Below are 21981 nucleotides of genomic sequence, written 5' to 3'. Positions count from 1 at the left end.
ATAACTTAATTATTATAAAGCTTAATTAAATAGTAAATAATGAGAATAATACTAAATTTAAATCTAAATAGGTTATTTAAAGATATAATTAAAAATTAAATATAGATTATTTAAAGAATTTTTTTATAATTTACCGCCCTAAAACTTATATTATGCTATTAATAATAGCAATAAATAAAGGATATTATATATATAGTTATAATATTAAAAATGCATTTCTATACTTTAATATTGATTTTAAAATATATATAAAATTACCTATATATATATAATAAACTAAAATATAAAAATAAAGTTATAAAATTAAATAAAGCTTTATATAGGTTAAAATAATTACTTATGCTTTAATATAAATACTTAAAAAATATATTAACTAAGCTAGGATTTATTATTTACTTATATAATAAAGAAATATTTATATACCCTAATAAATAAATTATATTTATATATTATATAAACAATATTATCATTATAAAACCTAATAATAATAATATAAATTTAATAATTAATAAACTATATAAGAATATAAAATTAGATTTTCAAGGAAATTTAATAAATTTCCTTAAAAGCAATATATATATAAATAAAGAAGATAAATAAATAACTATAAATTAAAATAAATATATGGATAAAATATTAAAAAGATTTAATATAAAAGAAAAGGTTAAGAAAAAGGAAATAATCCCTTAATTTATACTATATACCCTTAATAAAAAATTAAAAAAATATATTAACTAAGCTAATAAAAATATTATAGAATTATGTTAATAATAAATAGGGTTTATATTATATGCTAGCTTAAAAATAAGGCTAGATTTAATTTATTTTATAAATAAGCTAGCTAAATATATAGCAAACCTAGGATTAAAGCATATAAAAGAATTAAATAAAATATAGGGATATATATATAAATTCTTATATATATTTAAAGTATATAATTGCTTTAAAAATGATTTATAATTAATAAGCTATATAAATTTAAACTAAGGTAATGATATATTTACTAAAAAAAAGTATTTTTAATTATATATTTAGCTTATATAATATTAATAATAATAATAATAATAATAAAATAAATCCTATAAGTTGAAACTTTTAACTATAAAAAATATCAGCACTTTCCTTTATAAAAGTAAAATATATAGCTTTAAGAAAAGCTATAAAAAAAGCTAAATATTTATATAATTTACTTAAATATTTTAATAATAATTTAAATATTAGCTTTAATCTTAAGCTTCTTATTATATATATAAATAATAATAAAGCTAAGAAATTAGCTAAAAATATCTTATTTTATAAAAAAATTAAATATATAAATATTGCATATTATTATATAAAAGAAGTAATAAAAAATAATAAAGTAATATTAAAATATATAAATTTTAAGCAAAATTTAGCAGACTAGCTTATAAAATTAATAAATAAATTATATTATAAAGAAATTAAAGAAAAGTATAGTTTAATATAAAAATAATATAAAAGTATTAAGCTAAAGAATAAAGAAAATATTTATTTATATTATAATATGCATAAAATAAATTAAGGTATTTATTCTTTAATAACTAGAGTTCAGAATTTTAGGTTTTCCCTTAAAAGAAATAATTAAAATAATAAAGGTTTTTCCTAAAAAAATAAGCGTTACTTATATAGCCTATATATATACTATATATATACATAATTATAATATACTTATATTGCATTTATATATGTTTAATTTTATATAAAAAACGTATTTTTATAATATATATAATATAAATAAAATAATATATAACTTTAATATATAAAACTATTGTAATATATTATAGCTATTATAAAATAATTAATAAATCCCATATAAAATCATAATTTAATATATAATATCTTATTAGCTATAAGTTTAAGTTTAAGTAATAGCAAATTTTTAGGTTTTTTGCTTAAATATATAAACATTTAATAAGTAAGTTTTTCCCCTTTTATAAGGTTTTCTTATTATATAACTAAATATTCCTCTTTTATAAACTAAATCCCTTATATATAAAATAAAATAAATAAAAGGGAATTAGTTTAAGGGGGGCTATTGGAATATTTTAAATATCTAGGCTATTATTAATACGGGATATCCTTTTCCCCATATGTTTGCCATTGTATGGAGGATAATAACTATAAATAGGGGCCTTCCCTCCCGTAGAATAGACGTTAGCTAGCCTAATAGACTAAGCATCCAACGCTATTATTTTACAGTAAGCTCGTGGACATGTCGACAAAATCGCAGAGGAAGAAGTAAGTGTCAATGGCTACGTTTCTGAATTTACCCCAAGCCACAGGCCTCGGTGTGAGTGTCGGGACCAGCTTGTAGATTTCAGAGATAGAGTGAAATTCACCCTCCGTCATCGAAGGACCTGCTTCTGTAGAGCACTACCAGAATCAGTTAGCTATGCAATATACCCACCATGAATTGTTCCCCGACCTTGAGGAAGTAGTCCTTCTTCTCCCCGTTGAATGTAGTCGCCACTCGAGCAGTTCGTGTCCAGAGCGAGGTACCATAGCTGCTAGACTGGAGGACCTGAGTTCCTTCTGGTAGTTCTGATGTAAATTAGTCTCGTCAATTGGATTCATTCGGCTGGTATTTCGTACTTTCGATGACTGCAGGGTCCAACTGAAAATTCCCTCCAATATCCGGGATCACATCCCTCACGCTGCTCAGTGTTTCTTTGGTGTTGTTCATTGTTCTGGGGATCAAGAAGGCCACGCCGATGAGCGACGGGTAACAGAGTTCGCAGAATCTGAATGGTCGGTGCGAGCGGCTCACGAAGTCCTAGCTGTCGTTTTCTTTGCCGGTTGCAAATGAATCCCCCGCACGGGCAATGGTTACGGGTAATACATATAGAAATGCTAGCTTCGGCGCTTAATGCCGGGAATAAGGCCGCCGCTGTATATTGAGTAGGTGAATGTTGGTCCATCTCAGCCACTCAGGTGCTGCTCACCGTCCCAACGGTCCAGGAGGAAGGCTCCCCCTGCAAGCAGTTGGTGCACACTGCAGCCAGCCAAATGTAACAACATAGCACAATTCTCACCCCAAACCAAGAGGAAAGATCAAAACTAACTTCTTTCCCTGATAGACAAGCTACGGCAAACGACAGCAAGGAGGAGAGATGATGTCAAGGATGGGAATCAGAAATGCCACCTTGATTATCAAGATTGAGCGCCAGAGATAATGTGACACAACACTACAGGCGCAAACCGCCCTGCCAGCAGCCTCTTTTACGGAACACAAATTTGTGTGTCCAACGCATCAGGCCTGGCACAGATATTACCATTATTTGGTGGTTGCGTAAGTGAGATGTATGGCCATCCCTAGGTAGAACAGGACATGCGTGAATTCGCCGCCCTTGTCCTTCGGTGCTTCGAAGGAGGTGACTAGTTTTTAGTTGGCCATCAAGTAAATGTCTAACTGGACTCAAAAGCTTCTGGGCTGTCGATCCTTGGTGCACATCTGACATCACCCAAAAGTCACTGAGGGGAAGATGACGGTACACCGGGCAGTTGGCGGGATTCGTCTATGACGCTAACGTGGTATTATTCGACAACAGGGCCGATTGGCTTACAATTGGCTGATGGAGGTTTTGGGGCAAAGACAGTACGATAGAAGAGGCAAAAAAAGTTATAGAAGGCCCGTGTTCTTCACAGGAGGCTTCCAAACGAGTGTTTGTGTCGCACCAGCTAATCCCATGAGCCGCCAATTCCACAACAATAGCCCAAAATGCACAGCGTTTCTCAGATCAGCGCACCGACAGGAAACATGTCGGGTACAACAAGCAGTCCTGTCACGGACACCACCCACAGTGTCTCTGGAACAAACTCTGTATGGCATGTTTCTCGTCACATGAGTCACTAGTACCTGTATCCCCTTGCGACGCAGACATGTGGCACAAATTGCTAACAAACATCACGCAGAGTGATACCAAAACCGCGACTGGCCACTCTACTGACCAGAGCCACGCGAAGGGAGGAGGCGCAGATTCCGCCGTCCCCCAGAAGCTCCAGGAGAAGCTGCCCGAGGGTGTTGAGCGCACCGTGCCCAATGCCCTCCACGACACCGGAGACCAAGGCGGTTTGCACAGGAAGCAAAACTGAGGAATAGTTACCAAGCGGGAAGATGCGATCAGTTTGTTGGTCTCAATGTATGATTATGGGTGCGAGATTTTGCAGAAGCGAGGTCAGACGGAGCAAACATTGGATCGCATCACCGCTGCAGGGGCTTGCACAGTTGAACGGACCGGGTTTTCGTGAATCACAAAAGATGTAAAACTTGGCCTGGAAGTTGCACATAACGGTCCTTTTTTGTGCATTAGCTAGCGCCAAGGCCTACCGCCTTTGTTTACGCTGACCGTGGCACACAGCTCTGTAAGCGAAACGCACATGCCAGAGCATGACGTCAGCAGCCTGACGTACCACCAAGAGAGCCTGGAGGGGTAAATAGCTGAACAGCAAAGGACAGACATCAACACACCACCTTACGACAACGAACCTAAGCACATCTCACACCCGCAATGGAGAACGAGCCCACCCCCATCACCAACCTCCCTCTCGACGTCCTCCTGCTCATCTTCCCCTACCTGGATGTGAAGAGCTTCTTGGCGCTATGCAGCACCTGCAAGGCACTGCACCAACCGTCAATACGGCTCGAGCCCTCGTACTGGAGGACCGCCACCCGCAGCACCTTCCGCGTGCCCAACCAGCCCGTCGTCGAGAACGACGGCGCGCGATGGCAGCAGATGTACCGCCGCCTGCTCACCCAGACCCGGGTGTACACCTGGGGCAGCAACGGCCACACGAGACTGGGCCACAGCTACGCGGCGGATGCCCACAGCCTGATGGCTCCCCGCGTCGTCCGGCCGGGCCTACCGGGCCTGCCGGGTGGGCCACGGCGCCAGGACCGGGCTCCCGCTGGAGTCCCCACTGAGATGGAAGATACGCGAGATCTGGGCGTTATTGCCGACATGCAGTGTGGGGGCTGGTCGACCACCCTTCTCACCTCGAAAGGCACCCTCCACACTGCCGGTGTCATGGACGGGCAGAGGGTCCTTCGTTCGCCACATCGACTGCAGAAGCTCACATTCCCAGCCGAGACAGAGAATGACGAGGCCGCCACCGCCATCCGACACTTCTCAGCCGGACGGTCGCACATCTTAGCCCTCTCGGACAGCGGCAGGATATGGTCGTGGAACGACGCGAACCAGCCCGCTGTGCACATCACTTTCACAAGCCTGGACATCAAGGAGGTTTCCCCCACCCGTGAGGACCAGCCGCCCTCCGGCTACGGCGTGGTGAAACAAGTTGTAGCTGGCTGGAGCAGGAGCTCCGCATACCTGCAAGGTGTTGGCATCGTGGTGTGGGACACAGCCGAGCGGGAGCCTCTGCGTGGAGACACCGAGACGAATACTGGGCCCGCCTTGGAGCATGGCGAGATACCCAAGACCGGCTACAGGCGCGTGAAGGACGCATCGGGGGAGTCGGAATACGAAAAGGCGCTAGGGTCTGAGGTTGGGAGCGTGCTGAACTATATTATTCTTGAGCACTTCATTGTTTTCAATACCGATATCGGCAAAGTCTTTTGTGGACGGTTTGGCGACGACAACAGCGTGGAGGCCGTCCTCGAGCTCCGGCAACTCCGCACCGAGAAGGTGTCGTCGTTTGACGTGCAAGGCTCGTTCCGCCGCTTCGCCGTCTTCGGCAACGACGAAGTCATCACCGCCGACCAGGGCTACCTAGAGGCATGCTGGGAAGCCCGGCACACCGATCTCGAACAGGCTGAAGTTCAGGGACTCGAAAGGATACCAGCCCTGCAGCACAAAGACATCATCCAAGTTGCCTTCGGCGATTACCACTACCTGGCCCTGCACTCGAGCGGCAAAATCACATCCTACGGCAGCGAGATGAACGCCTGCGGCGCCCTGGGCCTAGGGGATGGTACCAGCGAGGGAGGAAACTCCCGGGGTGTCAGCTATGACAGGTTCAACTTCGCACGCCAGGGCCACGTCCTGCCACATGCCTACAATTATGGCCGCCAGGTGTGGTTCGATGACAGGAAGAGGGACTGGCTCGACAACTTGGTGCACGGCCGCACAGACCCCGACGAGAGCGAGGAGCGCAGGGCCCTGTTCAAGAGCAACCGCAACGTCCAGGGCGAGGTGAGCGAGTGGATCGAGCAGGAGAGCAGGGCGTGGGACCAGGAAGAGGAAAAGGACGGGCTGGGGGCGTATTTCGCGCTGGGGGTTAGTGCTGCGGGGTGGCACTCTGGCGCCCTGGTCTTGGTGAATGAGGAGCTGGTGGACAAGGAGCCCGCGCGTCACTGGGGACGGATGAGGTTTCCGAGACTGAGGCTCGCGGATGGGACTGAGATGCCCGGGGAGAAAGAGTTTGATGAATGGAGGAATGGGAGGCCTGAGTGGTCATTTCCTGCACTGACTTAGTATCATAGCATCCAATGTCATGGTCCATAGCATCCAATGTCATGGTCCATAGCATTAAACTGTCTGCTATTCCTTCAATTTCGTACCAACAAGTTGTGACCATGATCTCGTACATTTCGAAACAGGATTACTTTACGTCGCATTGAGCTATGTTACAGGGAACATAAGGAAGGAGGGAGGGCACACAAGGCGCTGTGGCGTATGAAAGTGTGAGTACTTAGTCAGCTACATTAGATCGGTCCAGCTTGCATTAATCTACCTGAGAAAATGAAAAATTGGGACAGGTTATGTTATGTAATGGTCAACTTCCCCTATGCATATCCGTCCCCAGCTGTGAAGAAAAAGTAGCAGTAAATCAAAACTCCGTTCTACCAATTTATATAACTCCTAGCCGCTATCCTAGTATGAAAATCCTCCTACTCCCTGCTTGTTGTGGTTGTTAAAAGACTCCTATCGGGATCCCTGCTTGTTGTGGCTGTTAAAAGACTTCCACTGGGCAGGCTTGACAAATAAATCGAGTCTTGACCGGCAACTTCATCGGCGCTGGAGTCGACACCACGATGAGCACCATGCTGACATTTGTCCTTGCCATGTGCCTCAATCCAGACGTCCAGCGCAAGGCCCAGGAGGAGATCGACCGTGTCGTTGGGCACGACCGCTACCCGGACTGGCCTGATGAAGGGAGCCTCCCGTACCTGGCGGCAATTGTCAACGAGACACTGAGATGGCGACCCGCCTTTGCCCTCGGCGGCCCTCCCCATGCCCCGATCGAGGATGACGTCTTCAACGGCTTCCTCTTCCCTAAAGGAACAGCCATCATCGGTAATCTGTATGCAATGTCACGGAGCCCGTGGGAGTATCCTGAACCCGAAAGGTTCCGGCCAGAACGTTTCCTTGATGACTTCAAGCGCCCAGCTTATCCGAACACGAGGGGGCACAACACGTCCGGTTGGGGGAGGCGTGTATGCAGCGGTGAAGCACTGGCGCAGCAGAGCTTGTGCTATACTGTAGTGTCTCTGCTATGGGCCTTGCATATCCGGCCGGGGCTGGATGATTAGGTGAGCATTTTTGATGGGATTTTCGGCACAAATCATTGCTGACAAACATTCAATAGGGAAACGAGGCCTCTCTCGGCCCGAATGCGTACACTGTGTCTCAAGTCAATAGGCCGCTGCCGTTCAAAGTGCGACTGTTACCGAGGTCGGAGAAGATTGCCAACCTTGTCAAACAAGCGGGCGAGGATGCGCTCTCAGAACTGCAAGCTTACCAAGCAGAGACCAAAGTCACATTCGAGAGCGCGCAGTCAGTATCACTTGACATGCCAATTGCGCATTCAGAGAAAAGCTAGCTGTGAGGCAAGAGAATACATGTGGCATGGTGGAGATGAGGAGATCGCAGAGTAGGCAGAGCAGCATGGGTGAGACACTGTTGCGGCTTAATGCATGTGAAAAGGGGATCTAAGGGTCATAAGAGAGGGCGAAGCATGGCGTCAATTATCAGTCTGACCTGAAAGACACTCAAAGCAGACGATGTTGTGGACCAAGGTCCTGATAAATAGTGCAGGAAAACCTTGACAGTTGCGGAGCAATACAAGTGAACAGTATGCTAATTGCCATTGGAGATGATCATCCCTTTGTGCATCGCACATGGCTTGCGGGTAGATTCTCAACAACAGTGCTCATAGTATCGTCAGAAGCGTGGGAAAAAAATACTAAACGAGTCAATCTTAAAGATTTTCGAAGTGACCCAAGCAACTTCAGTTGCAGTCACACTGTTAATGGCACAGACGATTTGTAGGCAACAGTTTTCAGTGACCGCCTGACTTAATCATGCAGGCTGGAAGGCAACGACAATGGGAAGGTTGTTTATAACAGATTCCAAGATGATACATCTACGACAGCAAAGTATAATCGGCATTTTGAATTGACACAAAAAAGAATTTATTAATCACCACGATAATCCCTCTGGAGCGTTGTTCCCGTTCAGAACAGTGTTCCCGCAGACGCCACGACAGAATACTTCATCCTCCTCAGAAGCCGACTGAACATTCCGCACCACGCTTCTTTTCCTCATCCACGTGGTCACGCAGAACCTTCTTCAGAAGATTCACTACGTAGGTGACTCCTTCCCTCGACATCCGGGTGGAACGGCCCCGTGGTGTACGTGTCGCTGTTCAGGTTGCCCTGGGCTCCGTTGGCGAGACACTTATCCTCGCCCTCGACCTGGGCGATGAAGTCGAGCTTTTCCTTCAGCTGCTCTGGGGTCGCCGTCTTGGATCGATAGACTTCGTATCGCATCAGGCTGGTGGTTGCAGATGTTGGGACGATGGACATCGTGTAGAAGAAGATGGGGCTGTGGACACTTGTTAGCTTGGCCATGAGCCAGGAAAATCTGGAGAATCTCGCGACTTGCGTCAAAGTGACTGATGCATTGGGAAACATGTAGGTTGGGCTGACTGAGCTCGGCCGCTCTTCACCCTTCCCACCGAGATGCTCAACCCAAATGCTTATGGCATCCGTATACCATCTGTCTGTTTCCCTGAAAGAAAGGCGCCAAGCCGGGATGTGCGGTAGGGCAATGGTGGCACTGCAAAGGAGGGTTAGTAGGTCCAGAGCCACAGGATCAGACCGGAGCCACAAACCTCGTTGTAATTTTCAATCAAGGTCTTCCAGTTGAATTTTCCTTCCATCGACCAAGTGCAGTGTGGTCGTACTCGTAGTTGCTCATGTCAAAATTCTTCAATCATGGCTGCTTGTCCACACCACCGAACTGCTCCTCCCAACTGAAAGTGGGTGTCTCAGCAGCGTCGAGATTGACCCAGAGAAATCCGAGGTCATCGATGTGAGTGTGAACCTTGTAAAGTTTATAGTCTTCCTTCTTGAAGCCCTCCACCTGGTCAAAACGAGGGGCCTTGGCCAAGTTTCCGTTCATACTGTACGACTATCCTATCAGGTCAGCCTGGGTTTTCAAATTTCAAGGCATTTTACTGTCATACAGTGGTATTTACACGACAAGACCATAGCCTTTCCAGCATCTTGATGGACTATTGGAAATGCCCTGTGCCGACACACATTGAGGAACGCGTTGATGCTCCCGGCACGGTCTCTGATGACGAAGAAACGGTAGCCGGCCATCTCATAGCGGGCGTACTTTCCTCGCTCATCGAACTGGCAGGAGTGCGAGATCATGATCCATGATTTGCTGAAGATGGCCCGCCTCTCCAACTGGTAGAAGCCAGGCTCGCGGTACCACGAAGCGAGGAGTGTGCTCTGCATAGTGAACTCACAACCATTTCTGGGTATTCTGTGGCTGTAGACTGATGTCGGAAGAAGAGGCAAACTAGCAAAATGGTACTAATTATCACGCCGTTTAACATTGATTTCCTGTATGAACTTCTTGGAGGAGGTCCTGGAGTCCGCATTCCGGCCTAGAGGCCCGTAACGGGACTCGCCCCCGGGATCAAAATGGACAGTCAAGCGAGATCCGTAGGGCACGATCCGCAGGGCACCCGGGCCTTGACACGAGTTCGGGCGCTAATTCACCCACCAACGGAATGGTTTAGCTGTCATTTCTTGATCTTAGTGAGCATAGGGTCCGAATGGTGTCTATGGCTTCCCTGAGGCTTGTCTCGCATTGCTGGTGGGCATTGCGGCCGAGCGTCCGTGATGCATACCTAGACACCCCACAAATGAGGGTCCGCTCGGCAGCCGCTCCGGATCTCAACATGGAGCAGTGAACCTTAATTCCAGTGTTGATTTATATAACATCTCTGCACCGCATGATTCAAGCATTAATCTAGGTCTTAGAAGCAACTGATCTACATCACTGCCAACCATGGGCTCTTTGTTGTCAACTTTGGGTGACTCCCAACACGATATGATACGGCTGGATGCTTCGTGTGCCTGGGCTTTCGTTACCAGGAGCGCCTACCTATCCATCACAGCATTTATTGTTACAATGTATATTTATCATCTTCTCGTCTTTTCGCGGTCGTTACTCAAGGCCATGCGATAGCCAGTCTCGATCTATTCTCAGACATGATCATGTTCCCACGCTGCGATGGATGGTACGGACTTCACTCCCATAAATGTTCATGAGTTCATCTCTGATAAGAATCAAGTTAACCTGATATGAAAGTAAAACATTCTGTCCGGGCGAGTCCCATCGGGACTTGTGGCGCGTTGGGCACAATCTATAGACCGCCGTTTCTCCGGGGACTTTTCGTCGGCGCTGGTGCATGCATGGTTGCAAAACCTATCGCGACGGTAAGACTTGGATTGTCCCCTTTGTTGTTGATGTACTGATTGTGATAGAGAATTTGATTCCTCACGCCAAAGCTTTCCGGGACCGCCCCTCTTGAATCATTCTCACGAATGTAGTCGCTGCCGTAAATTGAATTCCTGCATCGCTGGTTGCAAGATTCAGCAAGAACTATTACGAAAAGTATTCTTCACCATTGTCAGAAGTGCAGTTAAGACAAGATGGACAGCCAGAAAGAATCCATCATGCAAGACAATTTGATGAGTAAAGCCGGCGTTTCGGGATTAGAAAAAAGTTGCTTCAAAATTAGAGAAAGAATGCTTCAAACTCAATGATCTCCCCAGTTTTCCGCTGATATCAATGCAAACGGACTGTCCGCCGAGACGCTGAAATGATCTCATCTGTATATCCTTCTCCGTTCATGATATTGTGGGCATAACAACATCCTACAAAATCAAAATCGGTGGTCGTCGCGCCATTCTTCGGCCTGATCGCGAACGGCATTGCTCCGCCATCAAAGATCCATATCTCATCACCAGGCTCTGTTTCCCGATGACCCATACCCATCATCCCACCCTTTGTGATGAGAAAGGTTTGGTTGCCCACATACTCAGGCCGGAATGGCAGACCATTAATGAGCCCATCTCCCGTTTTGACAAACTCAGACACCGCCACCAGATCCTCCTGAGTTGGTCGTCTTTCTACATCTTGATTGCTATCCCGAATGGAGTCGCCTACCAAGACCCTGCAAAATGCTTCTTCAAACTTGTCACCATCCAAAGCACCATCAAGGCCCTCTTGAAACCGCCTCGCCATTTCCATCCATCCCCTCAACACTGCTGCGATTTTCTCAAGGGCTGGCGTTTGTGAACCGAGGAGGATTCCAGCACCAATTACCTCAACTGTGTCGACCATCACACCAGAGAGGCCTAGGACTCGCTTGTGGTATTCCGACACTGCGGCTGTCTCTAACAGGGCCGCCGTATCCAGCTTTCTCCCAGCACAGGCATCATATTTGCCTTTGCCACAGCCTCGAATCCGGTAGTAGGGATCGACGGAAAACATTGGCAGGCAACGCATGTCAATGGCCCACCCTGGCAAGCTGCCAGTACCCTGCCCAGCAACAGTTCGTGGCTCAATGAGGAGGGGTTCCAAGCTTTTCGTGTATAGCATCACGTCAAGGGTGAAAGCACGATATAACCAAGAAGTGGGCGTCTTGTGATTGCACTTCTTTGTGTATGGCATCGGCATGTCCGGTGGCAGCAGACCCAGCAGCCCAAAGACTTTGTCCCGCGGGTCGGTAGACTGAAGCCGGCGCCATTTGAGGATTGTTGAAACCGGCCCGTCGCCCTTGTTTGCACCGTTGACCGATAGAACGTTGGTGGCCAGAACGTTCAGGTACTCGTCGATTACCCCGTTGATTTCGATCTCCGTGTTTCCGGCCCCTGTAAGCTCCCCACCACTGGATGCCCATCGTTCCCCTAGAGCCGTCTTGGTGTTGGCCAATCGATCGAGCACTTCCCAATCAAGCTCCAGCGGACCCCAGAGGAGCTTTTTGGAGGACGGAAGAATTGTTTCTTGGACCGTCCAGAGGCGATGCCACCACGGGTGCTTCTGGGGACCAATTGAGCTCAAAGCCTTCAAAGCTCCCAGTATTGCGTCCGGAGATTGGAAGCAGGCTGGTATCGGAAGGCTTCTGTTTGCCAAATATGCACAAATTTCGAGAGCCCCTTTCGCGTCGTCTGACTTGATACCACTTTCCAATTCATCGAGCCAGACGAGACATCGTGTGCAGTGCGAGTAGATATGACCCATGAGACGGACTTGAGATGATTTTTCGTCTGTGTCCTCTTGGTTGATGCAAAGCTGGTCAATCCAAAGTGCCCTTGTCTCACTGTGGTGCCGAAGTCGGAATAAAGCAGCATGAAGACTCGCGGTCACCGAGGTAAGTTCGTTTCCGACGGTGATAAATCTCCTGCCTCTGTCGGTGCCCCACCAATACGAGAGAGCCTCATAGACAGGTTCGTCAGAGAGAGCCACGATGCGGGTGACGCATTTAATAGGAGCTTTCAAACCGTCGCTGCCGGCGGGCAGGAGATCCAGGATGCGTATGTGGTTGCTGGGGAGCATGGTGAACTGTGACCAAAGCGCAAATAATCGTTGAGGAACGGGAGAATGGTACAATATAAGTGAAGACAGAGGATGTTGTTAGGAGACATTGCACTAAATACTAGACTACGTTTCTGCCTGAATAATTGGGGATTGGAACATTTTCAGTCCACGACCGGGGCGCAGTTGAAAGGAACGAATAAATGCGGAGCTCAAATCCTCAAACTCTCACCCTTTGAGATTCGGTGGGACGATGCAAGTCCAAGAGCGAACCAAATCCTGAGCTGCAAGTCCCACGTTGTGGTTCGTCCGACCACAGTGGGTGGTGATGTGCAGTGGGGCTGTCCTGCACACGTCAAGCACGAAGAATGAGTCCGAGGTGCCTGTGGCACTGCGGTACATATTAGACTACAATCGACAGACCTCTACTGAAGCAGTTAAATATACCCCCTATTCCATTCCAGTCACTGCTGTTCAAGCTTTCAAATAAGAAGGCCAAGCAAGCAGCAACTACCGTCAGACATTGCATTACCAGCAGTAATAATAACATTGTTTGAGTTCAAAATAGATTCGAGCGATTAATTGATCCATAATAACAATTGTTTGTTTCCACATCTAACTAACATCGGTGAAAGTGCTTCTACGTATAGATGGTGATTATTGTTTCCAGTCAAGGCAGACATATTATTGTAACCAGCTAAACTGAGATTACTAAAATGTCGCGCACTTTCCTATGCCCCTACTACTCGGCTGAATACCTGTTGCATTCTTGTTACCCTAGTATTCGTGATTAAAGATCGCAATTGTTCAACTGACCAACTGCAGGGACCACGCCATGGCTTGCTGAGGTATTTCACTCTTGCCAGAGGATATAAAGAGATCAATACGTTGAAAGTCAAGACCATAGTACATGTCTAAATCATCGAGTTGTCAAGTGTCAGGCCTTTGAGGCCAGTCGATATAGTCATCGCGACGAGGGCTGAGCCTCTCAATTTAAGAGCACCGGGCAGACATTTGAACAGAGCATGTGGATTTCCCGCTCTGCAGAACGGCTATAAACCCCAAACTCGGGTCCCATTGGCCCGCAGGATGCGTGCCTTACTCCTCTGGCAAATGTCACACGCAAGAGTAAGCAGCGGGGCGGGGGCGCACTTCCTCACACTCAGTTCTTGGCGAATCCTGCACGCCGCCAGTCTAGTTGTCAGACCATTGAAACTTCACGAGGGTTTTCTTTCTCCCTCTCACCCTACTATTTTCAGTGCATCTACTAATCATGGCACATCTGGCCCTGAATTTGCTCGCTGCATCATCAGCACCGTCAGTACTTCCTTCAACTAAGGAGCCCTCTGATCGAACAATGTCAGGGCAACCTGGGGACAATGTCTTACGAGGCATCAATCTTGCATGCTTTGCCATCACGATGCTGCCTATCGCCTATGTGACATTCGTCAGCTTCTATCGCGTACGCAGCGATAAAGATCCGGCACGGACAGCCTTCAAATATCTGAAGGTCATGTTGCCGTTGGCACTCCTGTACGTTCGATCTCATTTGGTTTCGAGGCGGGACCTTTGGGATCGCCTGACTGCGCTGTCCGTTGATGCCCGTGAAGGAAGTGCCTGACTACTCTAGCTGACTTTTGGTTTGCGTAGTGCCCTCCTCGTGTACACGATATCAGGTGCTCTCGCGTTGATAGCTACCGGCGTGGACTGGTACATCTTGTTCCGGGTTTCTATACACATGAACCTGCTAGGAGGCCTCTTCTTCCACCTTGTTGACTTACTTCTGGTCATGACACTGGTGGAGGTAGGCAACGGCTTTCTGTTTTGTCTCGCGGAATCGAGAACAGTGTTGCAGAGGGTGATGCGGTATGCTGCCATTATGTCATGCGCCATTCTTGCCGTGATCGCAATTGTTGCCTTTGGCATCATAAGCGCCTCAGTGGCACTCTTTTCCAGCCCCGGCTCAGACTGGACCGACTTCGAAAAACTATGGAAGGCGGGCGAGAAGCTGTATGCTGCCTTCAACATCCTTCTATTTGTTTGGGCTGGGGTTCTGATGGGTTTCTCCACGCACGTCTACAACAAGGCCAGGCGCAGTCGTGTCTTAGGAAATGTGAGTTGTCTGTGGCTGCTGCTGCATCGCCTGAAGCCAATGTAAGATATGACTTGCATGTATGATCTTGCTAACTCACCCACAATTGCAGTCCTCGGTGCTGTTCCTCTACGCCGCTATTCTGAACTTGTTGACCCGCTTGTATTCCCTCATCTACGTGTCCCTCTTCCTCCTCGCGCACGTCAAGATCTATATTCCGTCTAAGACCTGGACTGCCCTGTCGATCGTCGGTCCGATCCTCACCGCATGGATATACGCCACGATTGTAGCTATCATTGTCACCATCGCTGTCCGAAAGCACAATGGAATCTGGACCACTGTGCAGTCGTGGACGGAGGAGGAGAGGCGCCCTCTCCTTGCCACAGGCTCCAATGCCACGGGTGTGGACGAGCACTTGCCGGAGGCATCTAGCGGTGCAGTAGCTACCTGACTAGGTAGTTTGGGAGGGTCTCGGCAGCCTATTAGGAGTCTTATCGAGTCCAAGATCCGGCTTTGAACTTTACAAAAGTTTTCCCAGTGGGCCTGGATTGCAAGAGGCCTCGTGCTTATAGAGACTCTTTACCCTGCAGGACTGGATATGCAGGCATCATCGACTTGAAACTCCACGAATCGTGAAGACGTCATATATAAGCATCGAGACGAGCGGCTATAGTGAATGAGGCCATTATATAGACACATATGAGATTCTGCCAACTCATATCCAAGCCTGCAGTCCTCGTGATATTTCACAAGTAGGCTCAACTTCATGTACCCACTCACGCACAGCCGTTTCCTAACAACAAAACTTTTAAAAATAAGCCCTATATAAAGTTTCCTACTATAGGCCGCAAATAAGTGAAATTCTTAAGCAATAAAGGCAGTTTAGCCGGTTGTCACGGGAGGGGATACAGAGACAAGGCGGCTATCCTCAATACTTCAATTCGAAATAAGACGGCTCTACCTTCTATGTAAAGGCTTCATTTGCTAGAAATTGTCGTGGAGGGGTTTTAAGCCTGGAGGGTGTGGGTGCCAGAGCCCCAGTGAGTGTAACCAGTGAACGGGGGCCGCGTGCCTGCCAGCTGACCGCGACGTGCTCTCACCGGCCATCGGCGGCCTATGCAGAGCGCGGCGGTATTTGGACTCTCCATCGCCCACCAAAGGTAGGATTTCAATTAATTCGCCCGATGCCTCTTTTAAGATTGTCAGAGGGCATATCCCGCGTATGTCGCCAAGAAGCATCGTTAGTCGCTGACAGGTCGCAGAAGGCTCGATGCGGCTAGAGGTGTCGTGCTGAGGGGAGGGAGACAGGGGCAGAATGGTGGAGCCTGTTGCTCGTGCTCCACTCTACCAGTTGATTTCATAGGGGCTTATACAGTCGATCGATGTCTCAAGCGGTCTCTCGAAACGACCGCTACCGTGTCCGGCTGTGCACCATTAGCGAAGGCTTGTGTCAAGAAATATGGGCACGTCTTGGCGGCGGCAAAATTGACGGCCTCCGGGAATGGCATGGACGTAGCACTGCTGTTTGATTGCCCGGTGCCAACATCGCTTACATGTTGACGCTCCCATCGAAGCGCTACTAGGGCTTGTTCCAAAACCTGGAGAGTATCACAACACTGCACGCAAGCCTTGGCATCTCTGGTTGGATGGTAGATATTTATGATACTGAATTATAACACCGCAGAATGTCTCCATCCACTTTTTACTTCCGGCTGATGTATTCGAGGCCAAGCCAATTCTCATACGACTAAATTTGACAGGTCTGGAATGGTGCTGGCGCCCTTGGCTTCCGTCGTCATGGAGCGCACAGATGAGACGCCCAGGAGACGCCGCACGAAGCGAAGAAACGAGACTCGTGAACGCGATTCCACCAGGAGTGAAACCGACAGAAGCGCTGCTCGCCGGCGCAGGATTCGTCGTGGTGACGACAAGAGAAGAGCGAAAAACAGGGCCGTCGAGGATTCGGATGAGAGTGACGACGAGGGAATAGTGAACAACGCGGCCGTCGAGGATTCGGACGGGGAGAGTGACGACGAAGACGAAGCCATATCCACACCCGGGAGCTCGAGCACGATAGCTTCTTCAACGGCGCCACCTCCAGGCACGACGACACTTTCGCCTCCACCACCGCCGCCGCCAGTCGCTACGCCCCCTTCAGCCACGTTGGACAGTCAAACTCTGCCTCCGGCATCAACCACACTGGGAACTCAAACATTCAGCCAGTCTGCCACCAACACACCGGTAGCTGCAGCTGAGACCACAGATCCCCCACGAGCCCAGAATGGAGCCGGCCCCAGCCGCCAGTCCACCGCTGCACCCCCGGCGGCCACGATAGTAATCGCGGTCTTCGGTACGTTGATTTCCCTCGTTATCGTCCTTCCAAAATGGGGCTGCTTGTTCCTGGTGCGTGAACAAGCATCATGCTAACCTGTCTGGAACAGGATCACTAGCCGGCGTCAGCCTCCTGGCCTTCCTCTTCTGGAAACTGTACCGCGGGCGACGCGGCCGGGACGAGCCTGATCAGAGTTCCGGGAAGGAAATTTTTGTTGGCGGTCCCAAGTCCGACATCCGCATCATGGATGAGGCGATGGCCGCCGCCTACAAGGCCGAGGGCGGCAACACGAGTACCATCGGATTCATCCCACCCCGCGAAGACCCCAGTCGAGACGGGACCGCCGACCAGGGCGTGTCGCGGTGGAACGATTCCACGCCGGGCTGGCTCAGGCGACAGGTGCAAAAGGTGAAATCCAGAACCAGCCCCGACGCCGCCGCCGGCGCAGCAGCAGCACAAGACGACTCATCGCCCAAGGACGCCGCCGTCTCCAGGTGGATGGACCGGCACGCGAGCCGCATGCTCGACCCGATGGCGGCGCGGGCCAGCGTCGCGTCGAGCGGCGCCGCCAGCCTGCGGGGCCTGGGCCCGGTGCCCTCGGTGTCGCCCGCCTCCGTGGTGGGCGGCCAGCGGGAGAGCATCCTCAGCGAGATGGGCCAGATCAGACGGGCCGCGGTGCCGCCGCCGCTCGATCTGAAGATGGTGGAGAGGGTCAAACAAATGCAGGAGGAGGACCAGGTGCGAAAGCAGGAGCGGACGCGCGGCCCCGCGGGCGGGGACGTCCAAGGGGGTGTGCTGCGGCCGCCTCCGCCCATGGCCGATCGCTGGGGGAACAGCAGTCCAACGGCGATGAGCCAGGCCCGGACTGAGACTACGTGGAACACGTGGGGGGTGGAGCAGCGTCGGAAGTGAACCTGGTTTGAGCTCGAATCACCACTACGCTTAGATACCAGCAACATAATCTTAATACAAATACTTGGCAAAGCCCACAAGCCTACTGATGCGGTAAACAAGATTGGTTTTAACATGTATGCTTTGCTGTTCTTCTTCGGTATTCTTGAAGCCCAGCTCGGTATATTGCTAGCCTGTCTCCTGTCGATGCAGCCCATCCTTCGAGAAATGGCTCTCGGTAGTCGAATAATGAGCGCCACCCGCAGCTTCTTCTCTGATAGAAAGTCTACACGCGGAGTCTCCAGGGATACACACTCACCGAATACGTCCAAAGACAGCAGTTATAGGCTACAGAGACTGCATTCCTTCGACCCAGAAACAGACGGGCTGGTACAGGGGAGTGAAACTCGGGGGTATAGGATTGAGAGGGGCACCACTGCTGCGACTGCCATCCGTGTTACATCTACTTGGTACGTCCAGAACAGCTAAAACAGGGCTGTCGTAGTGAAAGCATCCGTAGCAGACAACTGTCTTGTTTTGATATCTGCATTCATTGACTCTTCAACACTTTCTCCAAAGATATGATCAGAGGTCAAGATACCTATTACACTCTATCGTTGCTCATTCTGTTATTCAGGGCAGAAGTGAATCGCCAGATGCATAGTATCAGGGGCTTCATCTAAGCACATAAATGGCAAGATTGATGAAGCATGTCACGCCTTCTGTGTGTATATGGAGATCTATGCAGTATCTTGTGCGAGGAACGTAGATCGCCAATCTAACGGATCATGTACGTTATTCATGGAGACGAAAGATACGGAAAAACAAATGGAGAAAGGGGAAGAACAGATCCTGAACTATCACAAAACGAAAAGTCCGCTAAGAATGCTCTGTGCATGCCCTTTCACACCACTCCCAGAACTTTGCAGCTGTGCCGTCGGAAACAGCCTCCAATATGTCCGCCCGTGCCAGCGGTCGAATTCTTCCCCGGGCCAGATAAAAGCACCGTTAGAGCCCTCATTGATTGCAGATGAAAAACCTGCAAATGCCATAGTATACGCACCGTATCTTGTTTCGTAGAGTACGAATCGTTTCAGAAAGAACATAAGCAACTGGGGTTCATTGTCGTACATCCCGGTGTGTAGGTTTCCAGGGTTTTGACAAACGCTGATAACACCACTAGCACCCCATCTTCTCCCCCCCTCAGTAGCCAGAAACCAATTTCCAGCCTTGGAAGCTGCATAGTTTTCCCGGGTTACGGTCAAGTTAGTAGGAAGGTCGATGCAAGGAAAGTCGATACCACCCTTTGGTGCTGTCACGTCGATATGCAATGATCCTGTCCAGATGATACGAAGGCTGTCCTTTGGCGCGGACCTTGCTGCCGCCTGAAGTAGTGGGAGCAGTTCTTGGATGAAGAGGAGAGGAGCAACACAATTGGCACCTATGTGAACTTCCAAGCCCTGTTTCGTGAGGTTTTGGTTGGGCAGATTGGTGCCTGCATTATTTCATAGAATATCGAGCCGGGTCTCTTGGGAAACAAGTGATGCTGCGGATGCCTTCACTGTCGCAAGGCCCAGAAGGTCTAGATGTAAAACCTTGAGCTGTGCTGGAGTGGCCGGCGATGATGACGAGGCTATTTCTGCAATGGCGTTTCGGATCTTATCCAGTGAACGTCCAGCAAGCTAGATTGTAGCACCGGTGGGATACAAGAGCTTCACCAGTGAAAAGCCGATGCCTGAGTGTCATGTAGTCAGCTAAGGATGCGTAATAACGTGTTTTGAGGCGCAGATGTAATACCTGCGTTGGCACCAGTGACAATGAAGACCTTTCCAACCTGACTGCCTGGAACGACATCTTTCTCGGTGAACGAAGGCGCAGGTGGAAAGAACTGCTGCCAGAGTGAGAATAAAGACATGGTGTGTTGCGGGTACGTGACGAAGCTGGACACTGGCAAGGGACAGGTGAAACTTGAAGCTTCCGAGGTGCACTCGACAAGTCCAAAGTGGAGTGTGCATCAAGGAGGGCAAAACCCGCTGTGGCCGTGGCAGTGTGGTTCTTGACCCCACCTACTGGTCAACTGCTACAGTAAGACGAAGTACTGTAGTGTTGATCGTGGTAGGTAGTGGGTTGGTTGCTGGCTACCTGATTGCTACGGCCCCCGCCGAGACAGAAGGTGTTGGCCCGGCAGCTGCTTACATAGTCCCAATCAGGCACCCACAGCAGTGTTCGATACGTGCCATTGCCACAGTTGCACCAGTGACTCGGGGCTGTCTCCAGCAGCGGAATGGAAGTGACATGTCGATCATGAGGCAGTCAGGCGTAAACATTCATTAGCTCTGCCCCGATGGTATCTTCGCCATTGCTGCCATGCATCTTTTGCAGGCATGCGTTGCTCTAGAGTAAGTTGCACTGCTCACCACGTGGATCAGGCTTCTTGTCGCAGCAGACAAGAGGAAATCGCTCCAGAATGTTACGGTCTCTGGTCTCATTAGATGATCGATCACGGCCTTTGTGTTAAAAGGATTCGCATTTGCTGCATATACTTATCCGGAAAAGGTTTCAAGTCATATTAGTTATATTGCTATGTTGGAACCAAGTGCTAGCACAGTATTTACATAGATGAGTAAGTATAACACAAGGGGCCAGCCTGGATGTCCATGTAGTCCTTAACAATAGGTTGAGTGTCAGCAAGGTCCATAATGGGCATGGCGTCGTTGATCGAGGCCGGAATGGTCTTGTCGGAGTCTTGAAAGCCATTGTAGTCAGCCAGTCGGGTGTCGTTGCGGCCCTGCCACTGTGGTGAAGTTTAGCAACTGCACGCTCCGCAAGCCGAAGGAAGAAGTCAAGGGGATGCTTACCTTGGCCCAAGCACGGTCAACGTTGGCGTGGTGCAGGAAAAATAGAGGCTCATTGGGCGAGGTGGCGGGACCCATGTCGCCAAAGATGATGCTGTGGACTGCAGAGCGTTAGTCTTCACCCAGGAGAGACGAGCATGGAAACGCAGGACATACTCTGTGCGTGCGGCAAGCCCTCGAGCATTTCAACCATGTCGGCAAACCTGTCGAAGGCGTAGATGGTGTTCATGGTTTTGGAGTTGTACGCCCCCGCCTGCATATCGCCAATGATTGGCTCGCCGTTTGCGTCGTTGCCCATACCACCGTTGAACTCGCGGGTGAAGCAATGGAGGCGATTTCCGGGCTCGTTCATGTCGGGCCAGCCCATAGCCAGGGTCAGGTTCGTGTTGGCAAAGGGTCCGTCGACCACGCAGCGCTGGAAGCCCGGCACGTCACTGCCGGTGCGCTTGCCGTCGCCGCCGAAGCCGGTGGCCGGGTCGAAGACGGGCGAGTTGGGCGTGTTCAGGGCGTCGGCGTCGATGCTCCAGTCCCAGTACGGCTGGGTCCCGGTGAAGCCGCACTCATCGCGCAGAAGATCCTCGTGCAGCTTCACATACCAGCGGTGCCACGGGAGGAAGTTGGCCACAAAGTGAATTTCCGTGTTCAGGGAGAAGTGAGTGTAGACCAGGTCGTCCATGCGCGTGGTGACGGCGTCGATGTCGGCATACTTGGCCTTGGGGAGCCCGCGCAGACATACTGCGGCACGGATGTACTCGGCCTTTTCGGCGTCGGTGAGCTCGCGCCACTCCTTGCGAATGGCCGGGTTTGCGCAGGCGCCATCGGCACGGGGAATAGCGCTCGCGGCTGCAGCCGCTGCGAGGGAGACGATGTTGAAAACGGAGCGAGGAAGCATGTTACCGAGATGGGGGGATGGATGGGTCGAGTTCTAGCGAATGACAGACAAGTTAAGCCAAATGGTGAGCTAATATGAACGAGTGACTGATGAAGCAG

At 49.1% G+C, this 21981-nt stretch overlaps 9 protein-coding genes across 9 annotated transcripts; 4 read left to right on the top strand and 5 right to left on the bottom strand.

Moving 5' to 3' along the window:
- Nucleotides 1-2214: 2214 nt before the first annotated feature.
- Nucleotides 2215-2704, bottom strand: INS49_013404 (uncharacterized protein; the record flags this gene model as incomplete). The annotated part of the gene is made up of 3 exons (XM_043174103.1): nucleotides 2215-2394; nucleotides 2429-2562; nucleotides 2614-2704. The coding sequence occupies 3 exons, from the start codon at nucleotides 2702-2704 to the stop codon at nucleotides 2215-2217; spliced, it is 405 nt and encodes a 134-aa protein (XP_043021048.1).
- Nucleotides 2705-3739: 1035 nt separating this feature from the next.
- Nucleotides 3740-4113, top strand: INS49_013403 (uncharacterized protein; the record flags this gene model as incomplete). The annotated part of the gene is made up of 2 exons (XM_043174102.1): nucleotides 3740-3841; nucleotides 3934-4113. 2 exons carry the CDS (start codon nucleotides 3740-3742, stop codon nucleotides 4111-4113), a joined length of 282 nt encoding a protein of 93 aa, XP_043021047.1.
- Nucleotides 4114-4529: 416 nt separating this feature from the next.
- Nucleotides 4530-7855, top strand: INS49_013402 (uncharacterized protein; the record flags this gene model as incomplete). The annotated part of the gene is made up of 4 exons (XM_043174101.1): nucleotides 4530-6327; nucleotides 6972-7414; nucleotides 7567-7754; nucleotides 7813-7855. 4 exons carry the CDS (start codon nucleotides 4530-4532, stop codon nucleotides 7853-7855), a joined length of 2472 nt encoding a protein of 823 aa, XP_043021046.1.
- A 678-nt stretch (nucleotides 7856-8533) lies between these two features.
- INS49_013401 (uncharacterized protein) lies at nucleotides 8534-9727 on the bottom strand (the record flags this gene model as incomplete). The annotated part of the gene is made up of 3 exons (XM_043174100.1): nucleotides 8534-8859; nucleotides 9215-9392; nucleotides 9566-9727. 3 exons carry the CDS (start codon nucleotides 9725-9727, stop codon nucleotides 8534-8536), a joined length of 666 nt encoding a protein of 221 aa, XP_043021045.1.
- A 1342-nt stretch (nucleotides 9728-11069) lies between these two features.
- Nucleotides 11070-12842, bottom strand: INS49_013400 (uncharacterized protein; the record flags this gene model as incomplete). Its single annotated transcript, XM_043174099.1, has 1 exon — nucleotides 11070-12842. The coding sequence occupies one exon, from the start codon at nucleotides 12840-12842 to the stop codon at nucleotides 11070-11072; it is 1773 nt and encodes a 590-aa protein (XP_043021044.1).
- Nucleotides 12843-14178: 1336 nt separating this feature from the next.
- INS49_013399 (uncharacterized protein) lies at nucleotides 14179-15364 on the top strand (the record flags this gene model as incomplete). The annotated part of the gene is made up of 4 exons (XM_043174098.1): nucleotides 14179-14354; nucleotides 14472-14625; nucleotides 14677-14934; nucleotides 15026-15364. 4 exons carry the CDS (start codon nucleotides 14179-14181, stop codon nucleotides 15362-15364), a joined length of 927 nt encoding a protein of 308 aa, XP_043021043.1.
- A 1346-nt stretch (nucleotides 15365-16710) lies between these two features.
- INS49_013398 (uncharacterized protein) lies at nucleotides 16711-18157 on the top strand (the record flags this gene model as incomplete). The annotated part of the gene is made up of 2 exons (XM_043174097.1): nucleotides 16711-17263; nucleotides 17355-18157. The coding sequence occupies 2 exons, from the start codon at nucleotides 16711-16713 to the stop codon at nucleotides 18155-18157; spliced, it is 1356 nt and encodes a 451-aa protein (XP_043021042.1).
- A 1661-nt stretch (nucleotides 18158-19818) lies between these two features.
- Nucleotides 19819-20051, bottom strand: INS49_013397 (uncharacterized protein; the record flags this gene model as incomplete). Its single annotated transcript, XM_043174096.1, has 2 exons — nucleotides 19819-19871; nucleotides 19934-20051. 2 exons carry the CDS (start codon nucleotides 20049-20051, stop codon nucleotides 19819-19821), a joined length of 171 nt encoding a protein of 56 aa, XP_043021041.1.
- Nucleotides 20052-20747: 696 nt separating this feature from the next.
- Nucleotides 20748-21883, bottom strand: INS49_013396 (uncharacterized protein; the record flags this gene model as incomplete). The annotated part of the gene is made up of 3 exons (XM_043174095.1): nucleotides 20748-20930; nucleotides 20995-21092; nucleotides 21148-21883. 3 exons carry the CDS (start codon nucleotides 21881-21883, stop codon nucleotides 20748-20750), a joined length of 1017 nt encoding a protein of 338 aa, XP_043021040.1.
- Nucleotides 21884-21981: the final 98 nt, after the last annotated feature.

Source organism: Diaporthe citri (genome assembly GCF_014595645.1).
Source record: "Diaporthe citri strain NFHF-8-4 chromosome Unknown scaffold_7, whole genome shotgun sequence".
Lineage (NCBI taxonomy): Eukaryota > Fungi > Ascomycota > Sordariomycetes > Diaporthales > Diaporthaceae > Diaporthe > Diaporthe citri.
Note: the sequence above shows the minus strand (reverse complement) of the source record. Positions and strands in the feature narration are given on the sequence as shown.